This window comes from Entelurus aequoreus, linkage group LG27 (genome assembly GCF_033978785.1).
Source record: "Entelurus aequoreus isolate RoL-2023_Sb linkage group LG27, RoL_Eaeq_v1.1, whole genome shotgun sequence".
NCBI classification, from domain to species: Eukaryota; Metazoa; Chordata; class Actinopteri; order Syngnathiformes; family Syngnathidae; genus Entelurus; species Entelurus aequoreus.
Window position 1 is genome coordinate 32,805,627 of NC_084757.1, and position 22,790 is coordinate 32,828,416.

At 37.6% G+C, this 22,790-nt stretch overlaps 1 protein-coding gene across 8 annotated transcripts in view; it reads right to left on the bottom strand.

Moving 5' to 3' along the window:
• herc2 (HECT and RLD domain containing E3 ubiquitin protein ligase 2) overlaps positions 1 to 22,790 on the bottom strand; it is a 187,742-nt gene that overhangs the window by 75,367 nt on the left and 89,585 nt on the right. For 3 of the 8 annotated variants that reach the window (XM_062038928.1, XM_062038927.1, XM_062038925.1), the window contains exons 36-51: positions 20,366 to 20,553; positions 18,215 to 18,443; positions 17,945 to 18,124; positions 17,685 to 17,869; positions 14,921 to 15,068; positions 14,648 to 14,844; positions 12,283 to 12,513; positions 12,065 to 12,203; positions 8,190 to 8,336; positions 6,115 to 6,260; positions 5,788 to 6,055; positions 4,299 to 4,441; positions 2,867 to 2,965; positions 2,639 to 2,807; positions 2,446 to 2,571; positions 2,248 to 2,356 (exon numbers count right to left, since the gene is read on the bottom strand). In XM_062038928.1, coding sequence (XP_061894912.1) covers positions 2,248 to 2,356; positions 2,446 to 2,571; positions 2,639 to 2,807; positions 2,867 to 2,965; positions 4,299 to 4,441; positions 5,788 to 6,055; positions 6,115 to 6,260; positions 8,190 to 8,336; positions 12,065 to 12,203; positions 12,283 to 12,513; positions 14,648 to 14,844; positions 14,921 to 15,068; positions 17,685 to 17,869; positions 17,945 to 18,124; positions 18,215 to 18,443; positions 20,366 to 20,553 — 2,704 coding nt within the window. The remainder of the gene's footprint in view (positions 1 to 2,247; positions 2,357 to 2,445; positions 2,572 to 2,638; positions 2,808 to 2,866; positions 2,966 to 4,298; positions 4,442 to 5,787; positions 6,056 to 6,114; positions 6,261 to 8,189; positions 8,337 to 12,064; positions 12,204 to 12,282; positions 12,514 to 14,647; positions 14,845 to 14,920; positions 15,069 to 17,684; positions 17,870 to 17,944; positions 18,125 to 18,214; positions 18,444 to 20,365; positions 20,554 to 22,790) is intronic. The other 5 variants (XM_062038932.1, XM_062038930.1, XM_062038931.1 and 2 more) reach the window with 3 other exon arrangements.

The window sequence follows — 22,790 nt, forward strand, 5'->3', positions numbered from 1 at the left end:
AAACTTATATATAGTCCAAGAAGACTAAAGTTGTTAAATGGAGGTTCAAATGTACAAACTTATAAATAGTCCAAGAAGATTTAAATTGGTAAATGGAGGTTCCATTGTACAGACTTATATATAGTCCAAGAAGACTTAAGTTGTTAAATGGAGGTTCAAATGTACAAACTTGTATATTGTCCAGAAAGACTTAAGTGTGTAAATGGAGGTTCAACCATACAAACCTTTTATATAGTCCAAGAAGACTTAAGTTGGTAAATGGAAGTTCAAATGTACAAACTTATATATAGTCCAAGAAGACTTAAGTTAGTAAATGGAGGTTCAAATGTACAAACGTATATATAGTCCAAGAAGACGTAAGTTCGTAAATGGAGGTTCAACTGTACAAACTAGTATATAGTCCAAAAAGACTTAAGTGTGTAAATGGAGGTTCAACCGTACAAACCTTTTATATAGTCCAAGAAGACTTAAGTAGATAAATGGAGGTTCCACTGTACAAACTTATATATAGTCCAAGAAGACTTAAGATGGTAAATGGAGGTTCAAATCCACAAACTTATACATATATAGTCCAAGAAGACTTTCCTTGCCCGTATGTGGGCTCTGCACCGAGGATGTCGTTGTGGCTTGTACAGCCCTTTGAGACACTTGTGATTTAGGGCTATATAAATAAACATTGATTGATTGATTAAGTTGGTAAATGGAGGTTCAAATGTACAAACTTATATATAGTCCAAGAAGACATAAGTTGGTAAATGGAGGTTCAACCGTACAGACCTTTTATATAGTCCAAGAAGACTTAAGTTGGTAAATGGAGGTTCAACCATACAGACCTTTTATATAGTCCAAGAAGACTTAAGTTGGTAAATGGAGGTTCAACCGTACAGACCTTTTATATAGTCCAAGAAGACTTAAGTTGGTAAATGGAGGTTCAAATGTACAAACTTATAAATAGTCCAAGAAGATTTAAATTGGTAAATGGAGGTTCCATTGTACAAACTTATATATAGTCCAAGAAGACTTAAGTTGTTAAATGGAGGTTCAAATGTACAAACTTGTATATTGTCCAGAAAGACTTAAGTGTGTAAATGGAGGTTCAAACATACAAACCTTTTATATAGTCCAAGAAGACTTAAGTTGGTAAATGGAAGTTCAAATGTACAAACTTATATATAGTCCAAGAAGACTTAAGTTCGTAAATGGAGGTTCAAATGTACAAACGTATATATAGTCCAAGAAGACTTAATTTTGTAAATGGAGGTTCAAATGTACAAACTTATATATAGTCCAAGAAGACTTAAGTTGGTAAATGGAAGTTCAAATGTACAAACTCATATATAGTCCAAGAAGACGTAAGTTCGTAAATGGAGGTTCAACTGTACAAACTAGTATATAGTCCAAAAAGACTTAAGTGTGTAAATGGAGGTTCAACCGTACAAACCTTTTATATAGTCCAAGAAGACTTAAGTAGATAAATGGAGGTTCCACTGTACAAACTTATATATAGTCCAAGAAGACTTAAGTTGGTAAATGGAGGTTCAAATGCACAAACTTATACATATATAGTCCAAGAAGACTTTCCTTGCCCGTATGTGGGCTCTGCACCAAGGATGTCGTTGTGGCTTGTACAGCCCTTTGAGACACTTGTGATTTAGGGCTATATAAATAAACATTGATTGATTGATTAAGTTGGTAAATTGAGGTTCAAATGTACAAACTTATATATAGTCCAAGAAAACTTAAGTGTGTAAATGGAGGTTCAAATGTACAAACTTATGTATAGTCCAAGAAGACTTAAGTGTGTAAATGGAGGTTCCACTGTACAAACTTATATAGAGTCCAAGAAGACTCAAGTGTGTAAATGGAGGTTCAAATGTACAAACTTATATATAGTCCAAGAAGACTTAAGTGTGTAAATGGAGGTTCAAATGTACAAACTTATATATAGTCCAAGAAGACTTAAGTGTGTAAATGGAGGTTCAAATGTACAAACTTATATATAGTCCAAGAAGACTTAAGTGTGTAAATGGAGGTTCAAATGTACAAACTTATATATAGTCCAAGAAGACTTAAGTGTGTAAATGGAGGTTCCACTGTACAAACTTATATATAGTCCAAGAAGATTTAAGTAGATACATGGAGGTTCCACTGTACAAACTTATATATAGTCCAAAAAGACTTAAGTGTGGTTCCAGCGTACATGTTTTTCATTGTACTGCCCTGATCAGGGTGAGTCTAAAGTCTGACCTGATCCCAGGGTGCACACTGGGAACCAGCTCCATCTCGGCCAACAAGCCGGTCCAGTGCGACTGCTGAGGGAAGTCCACGATCACGTCCTTCCCGTTGGCACTGAAGGCTGCATTAGAGCGAGGGAGGTGACAGTCTGGGGTTAAAAAGGCACCTACCTGTCCAGGTGACACATCATGACCCAAAAGACACACTTGCCTTTGACCACGCCCACACTCCTGTGGGTGACCGAGCCCCACTTGTACTTTGGCGTGGTGACGGAAGGTTTCACTATCACTTTGTCGCCGATCTTTATGTGGGAGGGAGAACTTTGAGGTGGGAATCCTGCGAGAAGGAGTGGAGATATCAAAAAGATGTCCTGGGCTCCATCGATGGACACCCACCAGCTCACCAATCAGCTCAATGTGGATGTAGCGCACCCAGTAGGTGCCCCCCTTCTGCTGCCAGTCGCACTGCACGTTCAAGTCGTGGAGCCCGTCGCGGTCCAGCTTGATCACTTTGCCCGTGTCTCCGTCGTACACTTCCTCGTACGCCCTGCAGCACTTCACCATCATGCCCACCTGTGGACACGCCCACCACGTCATGTTGACTCTAGCCTGGTGTGGCGTCATCCTCTTACCTGAATGTTCTCTCGCACGTAAACGGCATAGTCGTCGTTACTTAGGAAATCTGATCTCTTCTTGAAGGTCTGGCTTTCCGTCACCACTGCACCAGGAGGCTAAACATAAACATACCGTACACGTAAACATACACATAAGCATAAACGTAAACATACACATAAGCATAAACGTAAACATACACGTAAACTTACACATAAGCATATACGTAAACATACAAGTAAACATACATGTAACCATACACAAAACCATACACTTACACGTAACCGTACACTTACACGTAACCATACACATAACCATATTGGTAACCATACACTTACACGTAACCATAAAAGCAACTATCCACATACACATAACCATACACTTACACATAACAATACACGTAAACATCAACATAAACATACACATCCACGTAAACATACACATAAACATATATGTAAACATACACGTAACCATACACTTACACGTAACCATACAAGCAACTATCCACATACACATAACCATACACTTACACATAAACATCCACATAAACATACACATCCACATAAACATACACGTAACCATACACTTACACGTAACCACACATACACATAACCATAAACCATAAACCATAAATGTAAACATACAAGTAAACATAAAAGTAAACATACACGTAACCATACACATAACCATACATGTAAACATACACGTAACCATACACAAAACCATACACTTACACGTAACCATACACTTACACGTAACCATACAAGCAACTATACACATACACATAACCATACACTTACACGTAACAATACACGTAAACATGCACATAAACATACACATCCACGTAAACACACATAACCATACACGTAAACATACACGTAACCATACACTTACACGTAAACATACACGTAACCACACATACACGTAACCATACACGTAACCACACATACACGTAACCATAAACATAAGCATACGTACCCATAGACGTAAACATACACTTACACGTAAACATACATGTAACATACACATAAGACAAAATGTAATATTGAAATATGTTTTTTTTATGTAACATTTAAGAGTGAGCTGATAACAATTACGTTTTGTTTTCTTACACTTCTGAAGATCATTTGCAAGTATTTGTTTCAGTTTGTAACGTAACGTAAGTAAAGTAAAGCTCCACATTTCCAAAAATGCGCTAGCGTGATGCTAATACACATTGGCTTTATTATTGACATGCATTAGCTATTTTACATGGCGATTTCAACCCCTCCAAATGTGTTGCTGAAAACTACAACTAAGATGCAATAATAAGTACATTACTTACAGAATTAACACTTCACATGTAAGATTAACTGTGTTATGTTTTGCAGCTCCTACTATTTTTCTTTAGGGGACGAGGAACAAAATGTCTAGTGCGAGTACACGGGGGGGGCAGAAGTCAAGATGGCGTACCACAGAGAACGTCGGCTCAACCTCTTCAACTTCCTCCAGCACTTCCTCGTCAGAGTACTCGTCCGACACGGTGTCAGCGTCTGACGCCTCTGAGGTGTGAACATCGGGATGGTCCAGCAGCCAGCACACCAGAGCCTCCACACCTGCTGACAGAACATTGCTCTGATTAAGAAGGAGGAGGTCCAACCTTGCTCTACAAACACTTTCTTGCATTTAATTATCTATTTTCCGCACTTTAGGGCGCACCGGGATATAAGCTGCACCGCATATTAGCATATTAGCTAATGCTGAGGACGCTATCTTGATTACATTACGATATAGCATGTAGAAATATGCATGAAAACACTCCTACAGACAGCAAACATGGGACGCTTTAGTAAGTAAGAATTGTTTTAGTTATACTGTAAAACGTATTAACGTTGCTTGGAGTATTGAATGAAGAATCCATTATAGTAGAAACACTATGGACGGCTAGAAGACTGAACAGTTGTGTCGGAATAATTATATCTAAGTTATCATGTTGCCATGAGTTCCCGGCGAGCAGACAAAAGCTGTCTTTGATCCTACCAAGCAGAAGGCTTGTAAAACTCCACTGTGTAGGATGGGAAGCAACATGAAGGTGTTCTGTTTCTTTCATGTATTGTAATCAACAGAAAGATATTGTTTTGACCCGAGAACTACACTACCGTTCAAAAGTTTGGGGTCACCCAAACAATTTTGTGGAATAGCCTTCATTTCTAAGAACAAGAATAGACTGTCGAGTTTCAGATGAAAGTTCTCTTTTTCTGGCCATTTTGAGCGTTTAATTGACCCCACAAATGTGATGCTCCAGAAACTCAATCTGCTCAAAGGAAGGTCAGTTTTGTAGCTTCTGTAACGAGCTAAACTGTTTTCAGATGTGTGAACATGATTGCACAAGGGTTTTCTAATAATCAATTAGCCTTCTGAGCCAATGAGAAAACACATTGTACCATTAGAACACTGGAGTGATAGTTGCTGGAAATGGGCATCTATACACCTACGTAGATATTGCACCAAAAACCAGACATTTGCAGCTATAATAGTCATTTACCACATTAGCAATGTATAGAGTGTATTTCTTTAAAGTTAAGACTAGTTTAAAGTTATCTTCATTGAAAAGTACAGTGCTTTTCCTTCAAAAATAAGGACATTTCAATGTGACCCCAAACTTTTGAACGGTAGTGTACAAAGCGAAGAGGAAGCAGGACCAGACTCCCCTCCAGGCACCTGTTCTTTGAACTGTTTTACGACCTTTTCTTTGAACTGTTGTAATCAAAGGCGATGGCTGTTTACGACCCCCGTCCCTTAGAAACAGCTGTTGCCATGTAATCAGAGAAAGTCCAAATAAAAGAGGCGGCGTACAATCTTTCATCAGAGCGTGCTGGAGACTGTACAAGAGTACAGCCCGGATGTCTCTCCTCAATTGAATCAAGTCATTTCCTATCAAATTGAAGAACAACGTGACTACCTGGGACCCCCGATGCACTGCCCGTGGTCCCCGACAGCGACTTCAAGGCGAACTCGATGTTCTTCCTGGGGAAGCCCATCTCCATCAGCTGCAGCACGATGGGGAGCGGCGGCACGGGGGACGTCTTGTGCTTCTTCTGCTTGGGCGGCCTGACGTGCTGCACGGTGACCGGCGTGGTGGCCTCGCTGGAGCTGCTCTCCTCGAACAGTGGAGAGGACGGGTGGGCCGACTCCACCGCCAGGTACTGACACACGGCCAGGGCCGCCGCCTACGCGGGGACGCGGAGGTCAGCAGCAGCGAGGGTTTAGTGAACTCGTGGTGACTCACCTCCATCTCCCGTCTGTCAAACACGGCTTTGATGGGCGAGGGCTGCGTGGCGGCGGACAGAAGCTGCTGCAGGAGGATGAGTGGAGGGAGAGGACCCTCGGGCGACAGGTCTCCTGCGTCAGGCGAGGACGCCACAGGGTCTTCTGCTGGACCACATTTTCACACAAAGAAAAGCTCACACGATACTTTTCTAAAGCACATGACGTTATTAACGTGGTATTAACTTTACAATAAACATGTATTTTTACAGCAGCTCAAACTATTATTATTTATAATCATTAAAACTTGGCTCAGATGTAAACATGCAATGTACTTAATGATAATAGAAAAATGCTAGTATCCACCAAGATAATACAAAACATTTTATTATACTATAATTTAATCGATAATAGATCAAATAATATATTTTCCCATTATTTAATTCATTATTATTTATATGGGGGGAAAAAAATACAATAAAAGTTTATTTTTTTTAAACAAATTAGTTTTTGAAGGCGAGTTTATTTTATTGGAGGAAATTTGGTAATTAAATGTTTTTAATTAAAAATAACAGAATACAATAAATTTAATGTAATATGATATAATGTAACATATCATGTAATTTAATACACTATTGTACAATATATTAATATTTACTTTTTATTTTATATTTTTACCAATTAAAAAATCAAGGAATACAATGCATTTAATATAATATGATATAATGTAACATTATATCATGTAATTTAATACAATATTGTACAACATATTATTGAAGTAAATATATTATTTACTTTAGAATTTACATTTTATATTGTTACCAAATAAAAAATCACAGACAATACATTTAATATAATATGATATAATGTAACATATGTAATTTAATACAATATTGCATATTTTAATATTAACTTTTTATTTTATATTTATATTTTAACCAATTAAAAATCATAGAATACAATACATTTTGTAATTTATTACGATATTGTACAATATATTAATATTAACTTTTTATTTTATATTTATATTTTTACCAATTAAAAAAAAAATCCCGAAATACAATACATTTAATATGATATAATGTAACATATCATGTCATTTAATACTATATTGTATTATATATTAATATTGACTTTTTATCTTATATTTTTACCAATTAAAAATCACAGAATACAATACATTTAATATAATGATATAATGCAACATTAGATCATGTAATTTAATACAATATTGTACAATATATTAAAGTAAATATATTATTTACTTTTTATTTTATATTTAAATCTTAACCAATTAAAAATCATAGAATACAATACATTTTGTAATTTATTAGAATATTGTACAATATATTAATATTTACTTTTTATATTTATATTTTAACCAATCAAAACAAATCACATAATACAATACATTTAATTTGATATAATGTAACATTATATCATGTAATTTAATACAATATTGTATATTTTAATATTTACTTTTTATTTTATGGTTATTTTTAACCAATTAAATTTCCTAGAATACAATACATTTTGTAATTTAATACAATATTGTACAATATATTAATATTTACTTTTTATTTTATATTTATATTTATATCAAATAAAAAAAATCCCGGAATACAATACATTTAATATGATATAATGTAACATTATATCATGTCATTTAATACTATATTGAATTATATATTAATATTGACTTTTTATCTTATATTTTTACCAATTAAAAATCACAGAATACAATACATTTAATACAATATGATGTAATGTAACATTATATAATGTAATTGAATACAATACTGTACAATATATTATTTACTTTTTATTTTATATTTTTACCAATTACAAATCACAGAATGCAATACATTTAATACAATATGATGTAATGTAACATTATATAATGTAATTTAATACAATATTGTACAATATATTAATATTTACTTTTTATTTTATATTTTAACCAATTAATAATCACAGAATGCAATACATTTAATATAATATGATATAATGTAACATCAAAACATGTAATTTAATACAATATTGTATTATGTATGAATAAATATGATGAGGTCAACAATGTCAGGCCACACATCTTACCACTGGGGTTCCCTCCCGTGTCGGACACAGCCGGCTGGCACAGAATCTGCCGGAGTTTGTCCTGGTGAGACAGCAGTGCTCGTGCTGCCTTCAGGATGTAAAGCCTCAGCTGCTGCCATCGCAGCAAGTGGATATCCACCTGGTCAGCTGCACACACAATAGACAAGTTGCAATGAGACGTGTTTCTCCCTACTTAATAAGTAAAAATGCATTGTACATATTCATCCTTTTATTAGATCATGTGAAACCATGTTCTGTGTGTCTTTGACATGTGTGTGTCGCTTTAAGACAAAAACCATGTGACCCATACAACAGATGAACTGCACCAATTTTGTCTAGAGGAGTGGTCCAAAATTCAAGCAGAAGCTTGTGGATGGCTACCAAAAGCGCATTATGGTATTTTTATTGTATTTTTTTATCATAAAGAAATACAATCATGTGTGCTTACGGACTGTATCCCTGCAGACTGTATTGATCTATATTGATGTATAATGTATAAATTGTGTTTTTTATGTTGATTTAATTAAAAATAAAATAAAAATACAATTTTTTTTTTTAATTTTTTGTGCGGCCCGGTACCAATCGGTCCACGGACCGGTACCGGTGGTTGGGGACCACTGATTTTGATCTTCTAGCGCCAAATAAGGTCAATGTTCTTCTCTTCCTGTTGACTATGTGGCTCACTGACCAGGGGCCGTACTTATCAAGCTTCTTAGAGTGCCATTTTACACTTAAGTCCTGAGAATTTGCAAAATTTAGTCCTACTCTCAAACTTAAGAATAAAAGCTTTTTATCAACGTTCTTAAGTCTAAGAATCACTCCTACTCTCCACGATATTTAAGAGACCTTCAGAGGTGTCTTAAGTGGTTAAGAGTTGCCAGCAGGGGATGGCACTGAGGCGAGAGAGACGTGCGCGAACGTTTAGGGAACGGAACAATGTTTTTGTTTTTTTGATGACGAGCAGCTGATCAAACGGTATCGTTTAGACAGAGCGGATATTATTTTTGTCACAGATTTAATACTTTTCGATTCCTTGTTGATTTCTGCATGTGTCTGCAGTGGGCTAGTATATATAGAGCCACCCACACCAGTTTCAAATTAGTTGCCTAATTAATGAATTGGAAAGAAAATGTTATGACAGTAGCGTATGTGTGTGGCCGTGAGGTGAGTGACGTCAGTGAGTGTGTGGGCGATAGAAGAGAGGGAGCGGTAGCGTGAGTGCCGGCGGGGACTGGTTTGTTTTGTATTATTTTGTAGTTTATTGTCAAAATATACACTCCCATTGTCCACTTAAATATTTCCAAGATATTTCTTTATTCTTAGACAACGGATTCCATTCCGTGATTGGTCATTTCTATGGACACAGAAATGACGTCACCTAAAATTCCGTTTACGGCACATAGTAATGTCGTAATTCAGCTCGGAGTGTGACACTTAAGATTCAGTCCTACACTTCGCTGAAAGTGTGAGTAAGACACTTGATAACTAACTTTTAAGTGCAGCTTTCAGCGAACAATTTATTTACTCTTAAGTCAACTCTTAGCAGACTTCTTAGGAGTAATTCTAAGAAGCTTGATAAGTACGGCCCCAGAGCTGCACGTTGCATGATCCTTTCTGCACAGATATTACACTTATAAAATATATATATTTGTAATTAATTCTATTTGCAGGTCAAATGTGACTTTTTAATTCAGCGGATGGTGCCATTATGAAACACCAGCACAATTAGGGTTGTACGGTACAGCGGTATTACGACACAAATGAATTAAAAAAGGTACTATACTGCCTTTGAAAAATACCCATACTTTCTTATTTTCCTGCACATGACGGCACACATGTGAGTCAACACACACATTGAGCACTTACAAGCTGAAACGGAAGACAATGGACGTATTTTGGCTTCAAAACAAACAATAAAGCTGACTCCTCGCTGGCTAACGTCCGTCCACAGTGTTTTAGCTACTTCTAAACCACTAATCCACGCTGCCATGGCGACAAGTAAAGTACGTTTCTTACAAGTAACATTATCACTGGAGGACGAGGAATAGCTAAACATGCTTCACTACATACAATATAGCAGTGTTTCCCACACATTCATTTATTTGTGGCGGCCCGCCACGAAATAATTACGTCCGCCACAAATTTAAAAAAAAAATAAAAATGTATTTATTTATTTATTAATTTTTTGTCCTGTCCAGCAAATCATATAGTTGATGTAGATGCCCATATAGGCTGTTCAGATTTACTTTACAAAAGAGAAGTGTAGAATACTTCTCTTGTTGCCTTATTTGTATTTGACCGCTACTGTTTTCTGTTTATTTGTTACTGACTGTGGCAGGACACCTCTGCCTCTGTTTCACTTTATGTTGCTGGTAAATAATATGGTTGTAGTAGTAGGCTAAAGTTAAATTATTTAGTATGCACTAATTAAAGGGGCAGAGCTTTAAGAGACATTTTAGCTTTTATATTTTATAAGATATATTTTTTTGTAAGAACCACAATTAATAAATATATTTCAGTGAATAAATTATTGTTCAAATCTGTATATAAATATGTACATAAAGTGTTGTAATTATATTGTAAAATGAATGGATGGATGGACGTTTAAAACAAAACTGTTATTATTAATTATACATTTTTTGAGTCTTTTTAGAGAAAATCATATCATTGTAGTAAATTATGCAAATTACTCGATGATGTCATGATGACCACGCCCATAGCCACGCCCCCACCGCCACAGGTATCTTGGCAGTTTATGGGAAACACTGGACACCAATGAATTAAAAAAGGTACTATACTGCATGCGGGGGCCATTTTGATATTTTTCATTTTCAAATCATAACAAAATATATAAATATAAAGGGTCTCAGTCATTAAAATGTAAAAAATTAGTCACATTATTATTTTTATTTTTTTATTTAACGCTTACAGTAAATCTCTATATCAACTTAAGTTTGATATAACGTAAAAAAAAAAGGTTTTATGCCTTTTCTGTCAAAGACAACTTTGTTTTTTATAGCAGCAGTATTTTCCCCACCGCCCAAAACATTCAGAAAGCAATGTTTGATGTGAAGTAATTGGAGCCCTAAAAAGATCAATAATGCAGGACACCATTGATTTTAATTTATTATTATTTTTGATTAATCACAGTGAAAAGATCAAAAAAATCCCATTAAATATATTTGGGATCCAAAAAGTCCCCCACTCATAAAGTGATACATTTTTATTATATATTTTTTTACTTTCAACACTTAAATTACGAGATCAACTTCAGATATATCTGTCCATTTTACGTTTGAACTATTATTTTGTTTGTTTTATGCTCTTATGTCAAAGAAAACATTGTTTTTATATGGCAACCACACAATGTATGCAATATTTTCCGCATAAAACATTTGAAAGTGAAATATTTGAAGTCATTGGAGCCTTGAATAGATCAATAATTGATTATAACATTGAATTAAAAAAAAATATATATATATTTTTTTTGAGCAATGGCAAAAAAAGCAAAATAAAGAAAGACATAAGAAAAACAAACAGCCTGCATGGCAGCTTTGTGTCAACATTGCAACTATTCCTCGTTAGATTTCACCTCGTTCCACTTTTTTTAATGTTAATTTTTTAATTTTTGCAATAGCATTTCCAGAATGTGTGGCGGGCCGCTAAACAATTAGCTGCGGGCCGCACTTTGGACACCACTGCAATATAGTATACAATAGCGCTCCAGAATGTAGACAAATGGGTGGATCTATACAAACATCGACTGTAACGATACCAAGTACAAGCTGTATGTAGTCAATACTACAATGATTGCGTCGATATTTTTTATTGTCACAAAATGTAATTTTTCTTGGTGACTTGAGGAGCTGGCGTACCTGTCAGACCTCGACTGAGACACTTCTTCAAGCGCTGCTTCTCCAGTCTGCTTCCCGCCAGGCTGACCAGCTGGGCCCAGACCGCCAACATGGGCTCGGAGAAGGGCAGGTTGTGCACGCTGAAGGTGACGGCGGGGAGCTGGGAGACATGGAAGCCAAAAAGGTCAAAGACGTGCGTCGTGGTGGACGAGGTGAGGTGCTCGTGGGGAGGTGCGTACAGGTTTGAGGTGGCCCAGCAGGCACACCCGGCTGTTCCGCATCTCGTGGAACTGTGCCGTGATGCGCCCTTTGGGAGTGATGCGCGTCACCGTTCCCTCGCCGTACTCCTCGTGGACCACCTGGCCGCCGAGGCGCAGGCGCCCGTCGATGCCCCCGATCACCGCCAACACCGCCATCAGGCTGCCCACCCGGGGACCCTCCGCGTCGGGGAAGTACTCCTCCAGGAAGCTCTGGATGAGGAGGTGGGAAACACAGGCCTTCACAGTCAATACAGCACTTTTTAGGTTGGTCTGCGTTAGAATAGAATAGAATAGAATAGAATAGAATGGACTTTATTGTCATTATATTTGCATATAACGAGATTAAGGACTCCAATTTAAGGTGCGGTAGTTGGGAACAAATATGGGGTAAAAATAAATGACACAACAGGTAATAAAGACAAAAACTAACAATTGAAATAAACAGACTACTATCCAATAAAAATAATAAGCAATCCTGTACAATATACAAAACACTGTAGAAATACAAAATACCGTACAATATACAGAACAAGACAAGAGCACCGGAGTAATAAATAACAATCAGTGTCGGACGTATTGCACTCGAAGGGTAATATTGCACAGTAGGGTATTAGGGTAGGATATTGTATAGGGGTGAATTATTATTATAAGTTAGAGAGCACTTGTAATAACAAAATGGCTAACACATGGTTAATATTCAGGTCGCGACATTTAAATGGAGTATTATTGGCGGGCTTTGCATGTTTTTTAGAGGGTTTAATGGGCGCTACAGAGCAACTATCATTACCTTCCAGAAAAAATTGGAATGTTGACTCGAATAACACAAGTCTGCCATGCAATAATACTGAATGAAAATTAGAGCTGTCCGATAATGGCTTTTTTGCCGATATCCGATATTGTCCAACTCTTAATTACCGATTCCGATATTTACAGTTGTGGAATTAACACATTATTATCCCTAATTTTGTTGTGATTCCCCGCTGGATGCATTAAACAATGTAACAAGGTTTTCCAAAATAAATCAACTCAAGTTATGGAAAAAAGTGCCAACATGGCACTGCCATATTTATTATTGAAGTCACAAAGTGCATTATTTTTTTTAACATGCCTCAAAACAGCAGCTTGGAATTTGGGACATGCTCTCCCTGAGAGAGCATGAGGAGGTTGAGGTGGGCGGGGTTGAGGTGTTGTATATTGTAGCGTCCCGGAAGAGTTAGTGCTGCAAAGGGTTCTGGGTATTTGTTCTGTTGTGTTTGTGTTGTGTTACGGTGCGGATGTTCTCCCGAAATGTGTTTCTCATTCTTGTTTGGTGTGGGTTCACAGTGTGGCGCATATTTGTAACAGTGTTAAAGTTGTTTATACGGCCACCCTCAGTGTGACCTGTATGGCTGTTGACCAAGTATGCTTTGCATTCACTTTTGTGTGTGAAAAGCCGTAGATATCATGTGATTGGGGCCGGCACGCAAAGGCAGAGCCTTTAAGGTTTATTGGCGCTCTGTACTTCTCCCTACGTCCGTGTACCACTCCGTACAGCGGCGTTTTAAAAAGTCATAAATTTTACTTTTTTAAACCGATACCGATAATTTCCGATATTACATTTTAAAGCTTTATCGGCCGATATTATCGGACATCTTTACTCAAAATCAATGTTATCAATTATTGACATATTTAAGGCTCCAATTACTTCACATCAAATATTCTTGCATATTTTGTGTTTTTGCCAAGAAAAAAAAAGGGTTTTCTTCAACAAAAATGGCATACAATTAATTAAAAAAAAACCTAAACAAATAATAAAAACTTAGATCCGAAGTTAATGTAGAGATTTAAACATTGTAAGTAAACAATAAATAATGTATGACTTATTTTTAACACTTTTATAAGTGGGACCCTTTTGGATCCGTAAGAATTTTAGTAGAATTTTTTTCTTTAAAACTGTCATTGCTGAAAAAATTATAATTAATTAAAATCAATGAATCAATCAATGAAAAAAAAAGGGTTTTCTTCAACAAAAATGGCATAAAATTAGTTTAAAAAAACCTAAACAAATAATAAAAACTTAGATCTGAAGTTAATGTAGAGATTTAAACATTGAAAGTAAAAAATAAATAATGTATGACTTATTTTTAACACTTTTATGAGTATTTTAGTAGGATTTTTTTCTTTAAAACTGTCATTGCTGAAAAAATTATAATACATTAAAATCAATGTTATGAATTATTGATCTATTTAAGACTTCAAGTAAATCCACATCAAAACTTTTTGCAGATGTTGTGTGTTTGCCATAATAAATGGATTTTCTCTTCCAAAAAGGGCACGACACATAAAAATAAATGAAAGTTCTTACGGCTTCCGACTGGCAGCTGGCCATGACGTCGCCGATGGAGCTGAGCTGAGCGTTGATGTAGTCGTTGATGAGCGCGTTCCACTGGCTCAGAGAGTGCAGCGTGCGAAGGACAGACACCATCTCCTCTGCCAGCGTGCTGCTGTGAGTGGCCGTCAGAGAGGCCTGGGGGCGGGACTTCCTCCTTCGCAGGGAGCCCTCTGCAGGGGGGGAAATGGACATTACCACCAAAGCGAGCGAGAGGACTGGGAAGAAGAGCGTTTTGAAAAAAGGCACCTCTGAGCAGAGGCAGGTCTGAGGAGCAGGTGCTCAGCAGACTTCCCAAGAAGCCAAACAACTTCTCCACCAGGAAGCGCATGTCCTGACAACGCTCCAGCTTGTCCCAGGAGGGCAGCACCGCTTGCAGGAGACGGAGTGCCAGGATCTGGAAACACATCATCATCATTTTAAAGGTCTACTGAAATGCGATTTTCTTATTTAAACGGGGATAGCAGATAGCAAATTACAAAATAAATGTAAAAAAACATCTATGTCGTGCGTGCAATACAACTGTGCTGCTTTTATTTTGAAAAGTGTTATTTATGGACGTATGTCCGTGTGTAACCTAGGGATGATGTTCGAAACCGGTTCTCCCGGTTGTTCGATAAGAAAAGAACCGATTCCATGGACTCAAATCCCTTTTTGAGAACCGGTTCCCGTTATCGAGGCCACTATAGTAAAGAAAAAGAGTTGGTTCTTTATTCGAATCCCTGGGAACGAATCCCGTTCCACAAGAAATGCCCTGTGGGACATCACAGGAAATGACGTAGCTCAGTCATTAGACTGAGCTAGGTCATTTCCTGTGATGTCACACAAGCAGCAAAAATAATGGACCGGAAAAAAACGCCTCACGGCATGGCTATTCACCTATAGTGATCACAGAGACAGGTTGTTTTTGTGTTACTGTATATATTTGTTTTTCTGAAAAATCCTACTTAATATACTTTGGGTAACAACAGTCTATATTTTTATTTTTATTTTTTTTAGGGGGGTAACAGTCAATATTTTTTATTTTTTATTTTTTTTTAATAAAATAAAAGTGAGGTTTTGTTAAACCAAATATTGTGTTTTTTTCCATGTACAACAACCTATCTGGATCCGTTAAGAGAATCGATAAGGAATCGGTTTGATAAGAGGATTCGATAATGGGCTCGAACTCGATAATTTCTTATCAAACATCAACCCTAGTGTAACCTGTGAGTGAAAGTGCACAGCGACAAGTGATGCCCGGTTACTCCCGAGATGTCAGCTCACGCTAAAAAAAGAAAAGTTGATGACGAATGGCGTGTTTTCAACAAGACATGGACTGCCAAGTATTTCTTTACAGAAATTAAAGGTAAAGCTGTGTGCTTAATTTGTGGTACACAGATTGTTGTGTTTAAAGAATATCATTTGAATCGCCACTACATGACAAAGCACAAGGAAAAATACCGGAATCTGTCTGATGAAGAGCGCGCAAGGGAGGCTGATGCGTTGATGGTAAAACTGCAAACCCAACAAGGACTTTTTGCCAAATTTCACACCCCCAGAGATGCAGCCGTCAGGACAAGTTTCGTCATTTCCCACAAAATCGCCAGAAAAAGTAAGGCGTTTTCTGACGGAGAGTTTATCAAGGAGTGCTTTTTGGACTCCGTTGCGAAGAGGGGCGCATTTGAGAACGTGTCACTCTCCCGACGCACTGTAACGAGGCGGGTTGAGACCATCGCTGGAAACTTGGAGCTTCAGCTGAAGAACAGAACGGCCGACTTTGACTGTTTTACGCTGGCTTTGGATGAGAGCTGCGATGTACGTGACACTGCCCAGCTGCTCATCTTCTTACGTGGGATAACTGCAGACTTTCAAATCATGGAGGAGCTGGCAGCCATGCAGTCAATTAAAGAGACAACCACGGGTAATGACTTGTTCACAGAGGTAAATAAATGCGTGTTTGGACATGTTAGGACTGAAATGGGACAAGCTGGCAGGTGTGAAAACAGATGGTTGTCCAAATCTGACGGGGAAAATTGTTGGCCTTTTAAAGAGGATGCAGGATAAAGTGACAGAAATTAACCCTGTGCAGAAATTGACATTTTTGCATTGTATTATACATCAGGAAGTGTTGTGTAAGACAGTGTTAAAAATAAAACCATCAAAAGCAGTCTGCTTTTGTATAAAGTTAAGTTAGGTTAAATGAAATTATTATTATTATTATTATTTATCTTACGGTATATCAAAAATAATATTGAGCAAAATTTAATTGAAATATTGTCGGTGTGGCCCTCCAGCAGTGCTCGGGTTGCTCATGCGGCCCCCGGTAAAAATTAATTGCCCACCCCTGCACTAGACTGTATCTCACGGCACACTAGCCGTGGTTGAAAAACACTGCTCTAGGTTATGTTGCAATTTGCAATGCCAACAAAGTAACTGATTCAAAAAAATGCTTCAAACTAGGGCTGCAACTAACGATTAATTTGATAATCGATTAATCTGTCGATTATTACTTCGATTAATCGATTAATAATCGGATAAAAGAGACAAACTACATTTCTATCCTGTCCAGTATTTTTATGGAAAAAAAACCAGCATACTGGCACCATACTTATTTTCATTATTGTTTCTCAGCTGTTTGTAAATGTTGCAGTTTATAAATAAAGGTTTATTAAAAAAATAAAAATAAAAATAAAATTTTATTTTAAAAAAACAACAACAAAAAAAACTCTGCGCATGCGCATAGCATAGATCCAACGAATCGATGACTAAATGAATTGGCAACTATTTTAATAATCGATTTTAATCGATTTAATCGGTTAGTTGTTGCAGCCCTACTTCAAACTAAGTAAAGTATGGCTCCACCTTAACAAAAATGTGCTAGCTCGATGCTAATATACATTGCTTTGCTACTGATTCGCATTAGCGATTGCAACACCTCCAACTGTGTTGATGAAAACGCCTTCACCCGTCTGTGCCAGTTGATCAATAATGCACCCACCTGTCTCTGCCAGGTGATCAATAATGCACCCACCTGTCTCTGCAAGGTGAGGGCGTTGAAGGAGTGGTTTCCCTCCACAATGCGCACGAGCAAGCCGATCCAGGCGGGCGTGCTGAGCGTGCTGCACATCTGGGGCGTGAGTGCGATGCTGCGTATGAAGCCCAGCGTGCACCAGCTCTTGTGCTGCTCCCGAGACACCAGCCTGTGGGCGTGGCAACCTGCCCGCCAACAAGCGCAATCAGACTGGGAGCGTGTAAAAACACCCAAAAAAAACCCCAATGTGCTCTATCTACCTGTCTTGTCGCCGATGGCGCTCTCCACAAGCGTCCTGAGCAGGCCGCAGAGAGCGCGTGTGGCGTCCGTCTGCAGCACGTCAGCATAGATGCCCGAGGACAAGGCTAAGGTCTTGAGCAGGTTGACGGTGCTCGTTAGCATCATGGCTGTGGGGTGGCTGCTCTTTTCCGCGATATCACCTTCCGGAACACAGGAGAAAAGTTACAGATGAAAAGTCATTTCTTGAAAAGGGCAGACTTTTTGACACAGCTCTTGTATTTCAGGTGTACCTAATGCTGCGGCCAATGAGGGCCGCGTGAACTGACCGGCATCATCTTCCGTGTCCGAGTCCTCGGCGGCGGGCTGGGCGGCGGGCGGCGGCTCCGCCAGCTTGAGATCGTACTTGCCCTCTTTTCCCATCCGGTAGGAGTTGGTGCTGCTGGTGTCCCACTGGACTCGTATCCAGCCGTCCTCTCCCAGCTCCCCGATCACCCGGCCCAGACCTGGAGATGGACCGTCCTGAGAGGAAACGTACAGGAAGTGTGAGGAGAACATTTGCAACCTTGGGACAGAGTGACCTGCACGTGAGATCTCATATGGTGTACAGTTCACGCTGTTCAAGGACGTGACAATGAAAGCGAGTCAAAGTACTGCCAAACACGCTAAAACCAGTTCCAAGTCAATACAACCATGTTCTGCAATGGAAAAAAACTAATTTGCAAGTTTAAAAAAAATACACATTTCTGCAAGTAAAAAAAAAAATTGCAACCCATTCTCTTCAAGTAAAAAAAAAAAAAGATTCAAGTAAAATAACTTTTTTTTTTAATAATTATCTGCAAGTAAAGAAACAATTTTATCCAAGTAAAACAAACATTTGCAAGTAGAAAAAAAATGTTTTCCTCAAGTAAAAAAACTCCGAATATGAAGTAAAAAAAAACTATTTCTCAATTGAAAGAAAATTATGCGAGTAAAAAAAAATAAAAATTTGCAAGTAAAAAAAATATATATTTTCAGCGAATCAAAAAAATATTTGCAAGTAAAAAAACAATTTTCTGCAAAAAAAATTATTTGCAAGTATAACATTTTTTTTCCTCAAGTTAAACTATTTGCAGGTAGAATTTTTTTTTTCAAGTAAAAAAAACAAGTTTTTTTCAATTGAAAAAACAATTTGCAAGTTAAAAAAAAAGATTTTCTGCATGTAAAAATTATTTGCAAGTAAAAAAACGATTTTCTACAAATAAAAAAATTATTTGCAAGTAAAGAAACAATTTTATCCAAGTAAAGAAACAATTTTATCCAAGTAAAACAACCACTTGCAAGTAGAAAAAAAAAAATTTCTTCAAGTAAAAAAAACTAATATAAAGTGAAAAAAAACTTTTTCTCAATTAAAAGAAAAATATGCAAGTAAAAAAAAGAAATGTATGGGAATAAAAAAAAATAATAAATAAAATAAAATAAATAAAATAAAAAAAAATATTTTAGGCAAATAAAAAAATATTTGCAAGTATAGAAACAATTTTCTGCAAAGAAAATGATTTGCAAGTATAATAATTTTTTTCCTCAAGTAAAACAACTATTTGCAGGTAGAATTTTTTTGTTCTTCAATTAAAAAAAACATTTCATTTTTTTCCAATTGAAAAAACAATTAGCAAGTTAAAAAAAATATTTTCTGCATGTAAAAAATGATTTGCAAGTTAAAAAAAAAACTATTTTCTTTAAATAAAAAAAATATTTGCAAGTAAAAAAAACTATTTTCTGCAAATAAACAAATTAATGGCAAGTTTAAAAAAAACGATTCTGTAAATAAAAAATTAATCGCAAGTAAAATAAAACATTGTGCAAATTTAAAAAAGTATAAGTATAAAGTATAAAAACAATTTTCTTCAAATAAAAAAACGATTCTCAGGTAAAAAATAAATATTTTTTCAAAAAGATTCTCAGGTAAAAATAAAAAAAAATTTAATTAAAAAAAAAACATGTTCTTCAAATAAAAAAATCGATTCTCAGGTAAAAATAAATATTTTTTCAATTAAAAAAAACAATTTTCTTCAAATAAACAAAAGTATTCTCAGGTAAAAAGAAATATTTTTTCAATAAAAAAACTATTTTCTGCAAGTTAAACTTTTGCCAGTAATATTTGTTCCTGCACGGTGACCCACACACTTGCAGTAGAGCACCTGTAATTGTCACTCTGCAACGACAGGTGGTGCTGCTGAGTCCCACTGAAGGACTGTTTGAGCAGGTGCTCATGCTGATAGGCCAAAAGGTGCAGGACAGTTGCAGACATTACACAAAGGTGCGTGGCACATAATTCACAGGGATTGGTTGAACTAACAAGACTTGGCACAAGGGCAAGATGGTGGATTTCAGGATGGTTCCAATGTTGGCTCCACCTGCATCATCCAATCACATCCAGTACTAATATATTCTAACTATGGTACCTGATCTCCCCACTTCCAGTCGACTCCCCTCATCACCCTGGTGCCTATTTTCATCATGGCTGCCAGCTCTGGACCAGATGCAGGAACAGGGGTGGGCGCAGCTTCCTTCCTGGACTCTTCCAGCACGGTGGCTGAGCCTTCGTGTGCTGACAGATTCAGGTCCTCCTCGCTGCTGTCTGTGCTGGGCCCTGGACCAAGGACACACCTGGCTGTCATGCAGGAAACTACCAGCTCTCACTAAGGTGAGTGCAGTGCAGCCCTCACATCACAGCCACCATTTTTATGAGGGGTAACCCCATCCCATACTGATGATATCAGCTTCCATGGTGATATGTGTGATATCATGTGCGATACTAGCAGTCCTGCAATGTGTTTAGTTGTGTGTTATAGGATGTGCGATACAAGCAGTCTTGCAACATGTTTAGTTGTGTGTGATAGCATGTAATATAAAAGCAGTCCTGCAGAGTGTTTACTTGTGTGATATCATGTAATATAAAAGCAGTCCTGCAGAGTGTTTACTTGTGTGTGATATCATGTGCGATACAAGAAGACCTGCAGCGTGTTTACTTTGTGTGATACTATGTGCTGTACAAGCAGTCCTGCAGCGTGTTTACTTGTGTGTGATATCATGTGCGATACAAGCTGTCCTGCAGCGTGTTTACTTCTGTGTGATATCATGTGCAATAAAAGCAGTAATAAAGCGTGTTTGCTTGTGTGTGATATCATGTGATACAAGCAGTCCTGCAGCGTGTTTACTTGTGTTTGATATCATGTGCGATACAAGCAGACCTGCAGCGTGTTTACTTTGTGTGATATCATGTGCGATACAAGCAGTACTGCAGCGTGTTTACTTTGTGTGATACCATGTGCTGTACAAGCGGTCCTGCAGCGTGTTTACTTGTGTGTGATATCATGTGCAATACAAGCAGTCCTGCAGCGTGTTTACTTTAGTGTGATATCATGTGCGATACAAGCAGTCCTGCAGCGTGTTTATTTTTGTGTGATATCATGTGCCATACAAGCAGTCTTACAGCGTGTTTACTTGTGTGTGTGATATCATGTGCGATACGAGCAGGCCTGTAGAGTGTTTACTTTTGTGTGATATCATGTGCTGTACAAGCGGTCCTGCAGCGTGTTTACTTGTGTGTGATATCATGTGCGATACAAGCAGTCCTGCAGCGTGTTTACTTGTGTGTGATAGCATGTGCGATACAAACAGTCCTGCAACGTGTTTACTTGTGCGTGATATCACGTGCGATACAAGCAGGCCTGCAGAGTGTTTACTTGTGTGTGTGATATCATGTGCGATACAAGCAGTCCTGCAGTGTGTTTACTTTTGTGTGATATCATGTGCGATACAAGCAAGCCTGCAGAGTGTTTACTTTTGTGTGATATCATGTGCGACACAAAAAGTCCTGCAACATGTTTCCTTGTGTGTGATATCATGTGCGATACAAGCAGTCCTGCAGCGTGTTTACTTGTGTGTGATAGCATGTGCGATACAAACAGTCCTGCAACGTGTTTACTTGTGCGTGATATCATGTGCCATACAAGCAGTCCTGCGGCGTGTTTATTTGTGTGTGATATTATTTGCGATACAAGCAGTCCTGCAGCGTTTTTACTTTTGTGTGATATCATGGGCGATACAAGCAGTCCTGCAGCGTGTTTACTTTTGTGTGATATCATGTGCGATACAAGCAGTACTGCAGCGTGTTTACTTTGTGTGATACCATGTGCTGTACAAGCGGTCCTGCAGCGCGTTTACTTGTGTGTGATATCATGTGCAATACAAGCAGTCCTGCAGCGTGTTTACTTTAGTGTGATATCATGTGCGATACAAGCAGTCCTGCAGCGTGTTTATTTTTGTGTGATATCATGTGCGATACAAGCAGTCCTGCAGCGTGTTTACTTTTGTGTGATATCATGTGCTGTACAAGCGGTCCTGCAGCGTGTTTACTAAGAAAACGGAAATGCTGATTATCGGTCCTGCTAGACACCAACATCTATTTAATAATACCACCTTAACATTTGACAACCAAACAATTACACAAGGCGACTCGGTAAAGAATCTGGGTATTATCTTCCACCCAACTCTCTCGTTTGAGTCACACATTAAGAGTGTTACTAAAACGGCCTTCTTTCATCTCCGTAATATCGCTAAAATTCGTTCCATTTTGTCCACAAGCGATGCTGAGATCATTATCCATGCGTTCGTTACATCTCGTCTCGATTACTGTAACGTATTATTTTCGGGCCTCCCTATGTCTAGCATTAAAAGATTACAGATGGTACAAAATGCGGCTGCTAGACTTTTGACAAAAACAAGAAAGTTTGATCATATTACGCCTATACTGGCTCACTTGCACTGGCTTCCTGTGCACCTAAGATGCGACTTTAAGGTTTTACTACTTACGTATAAAATACT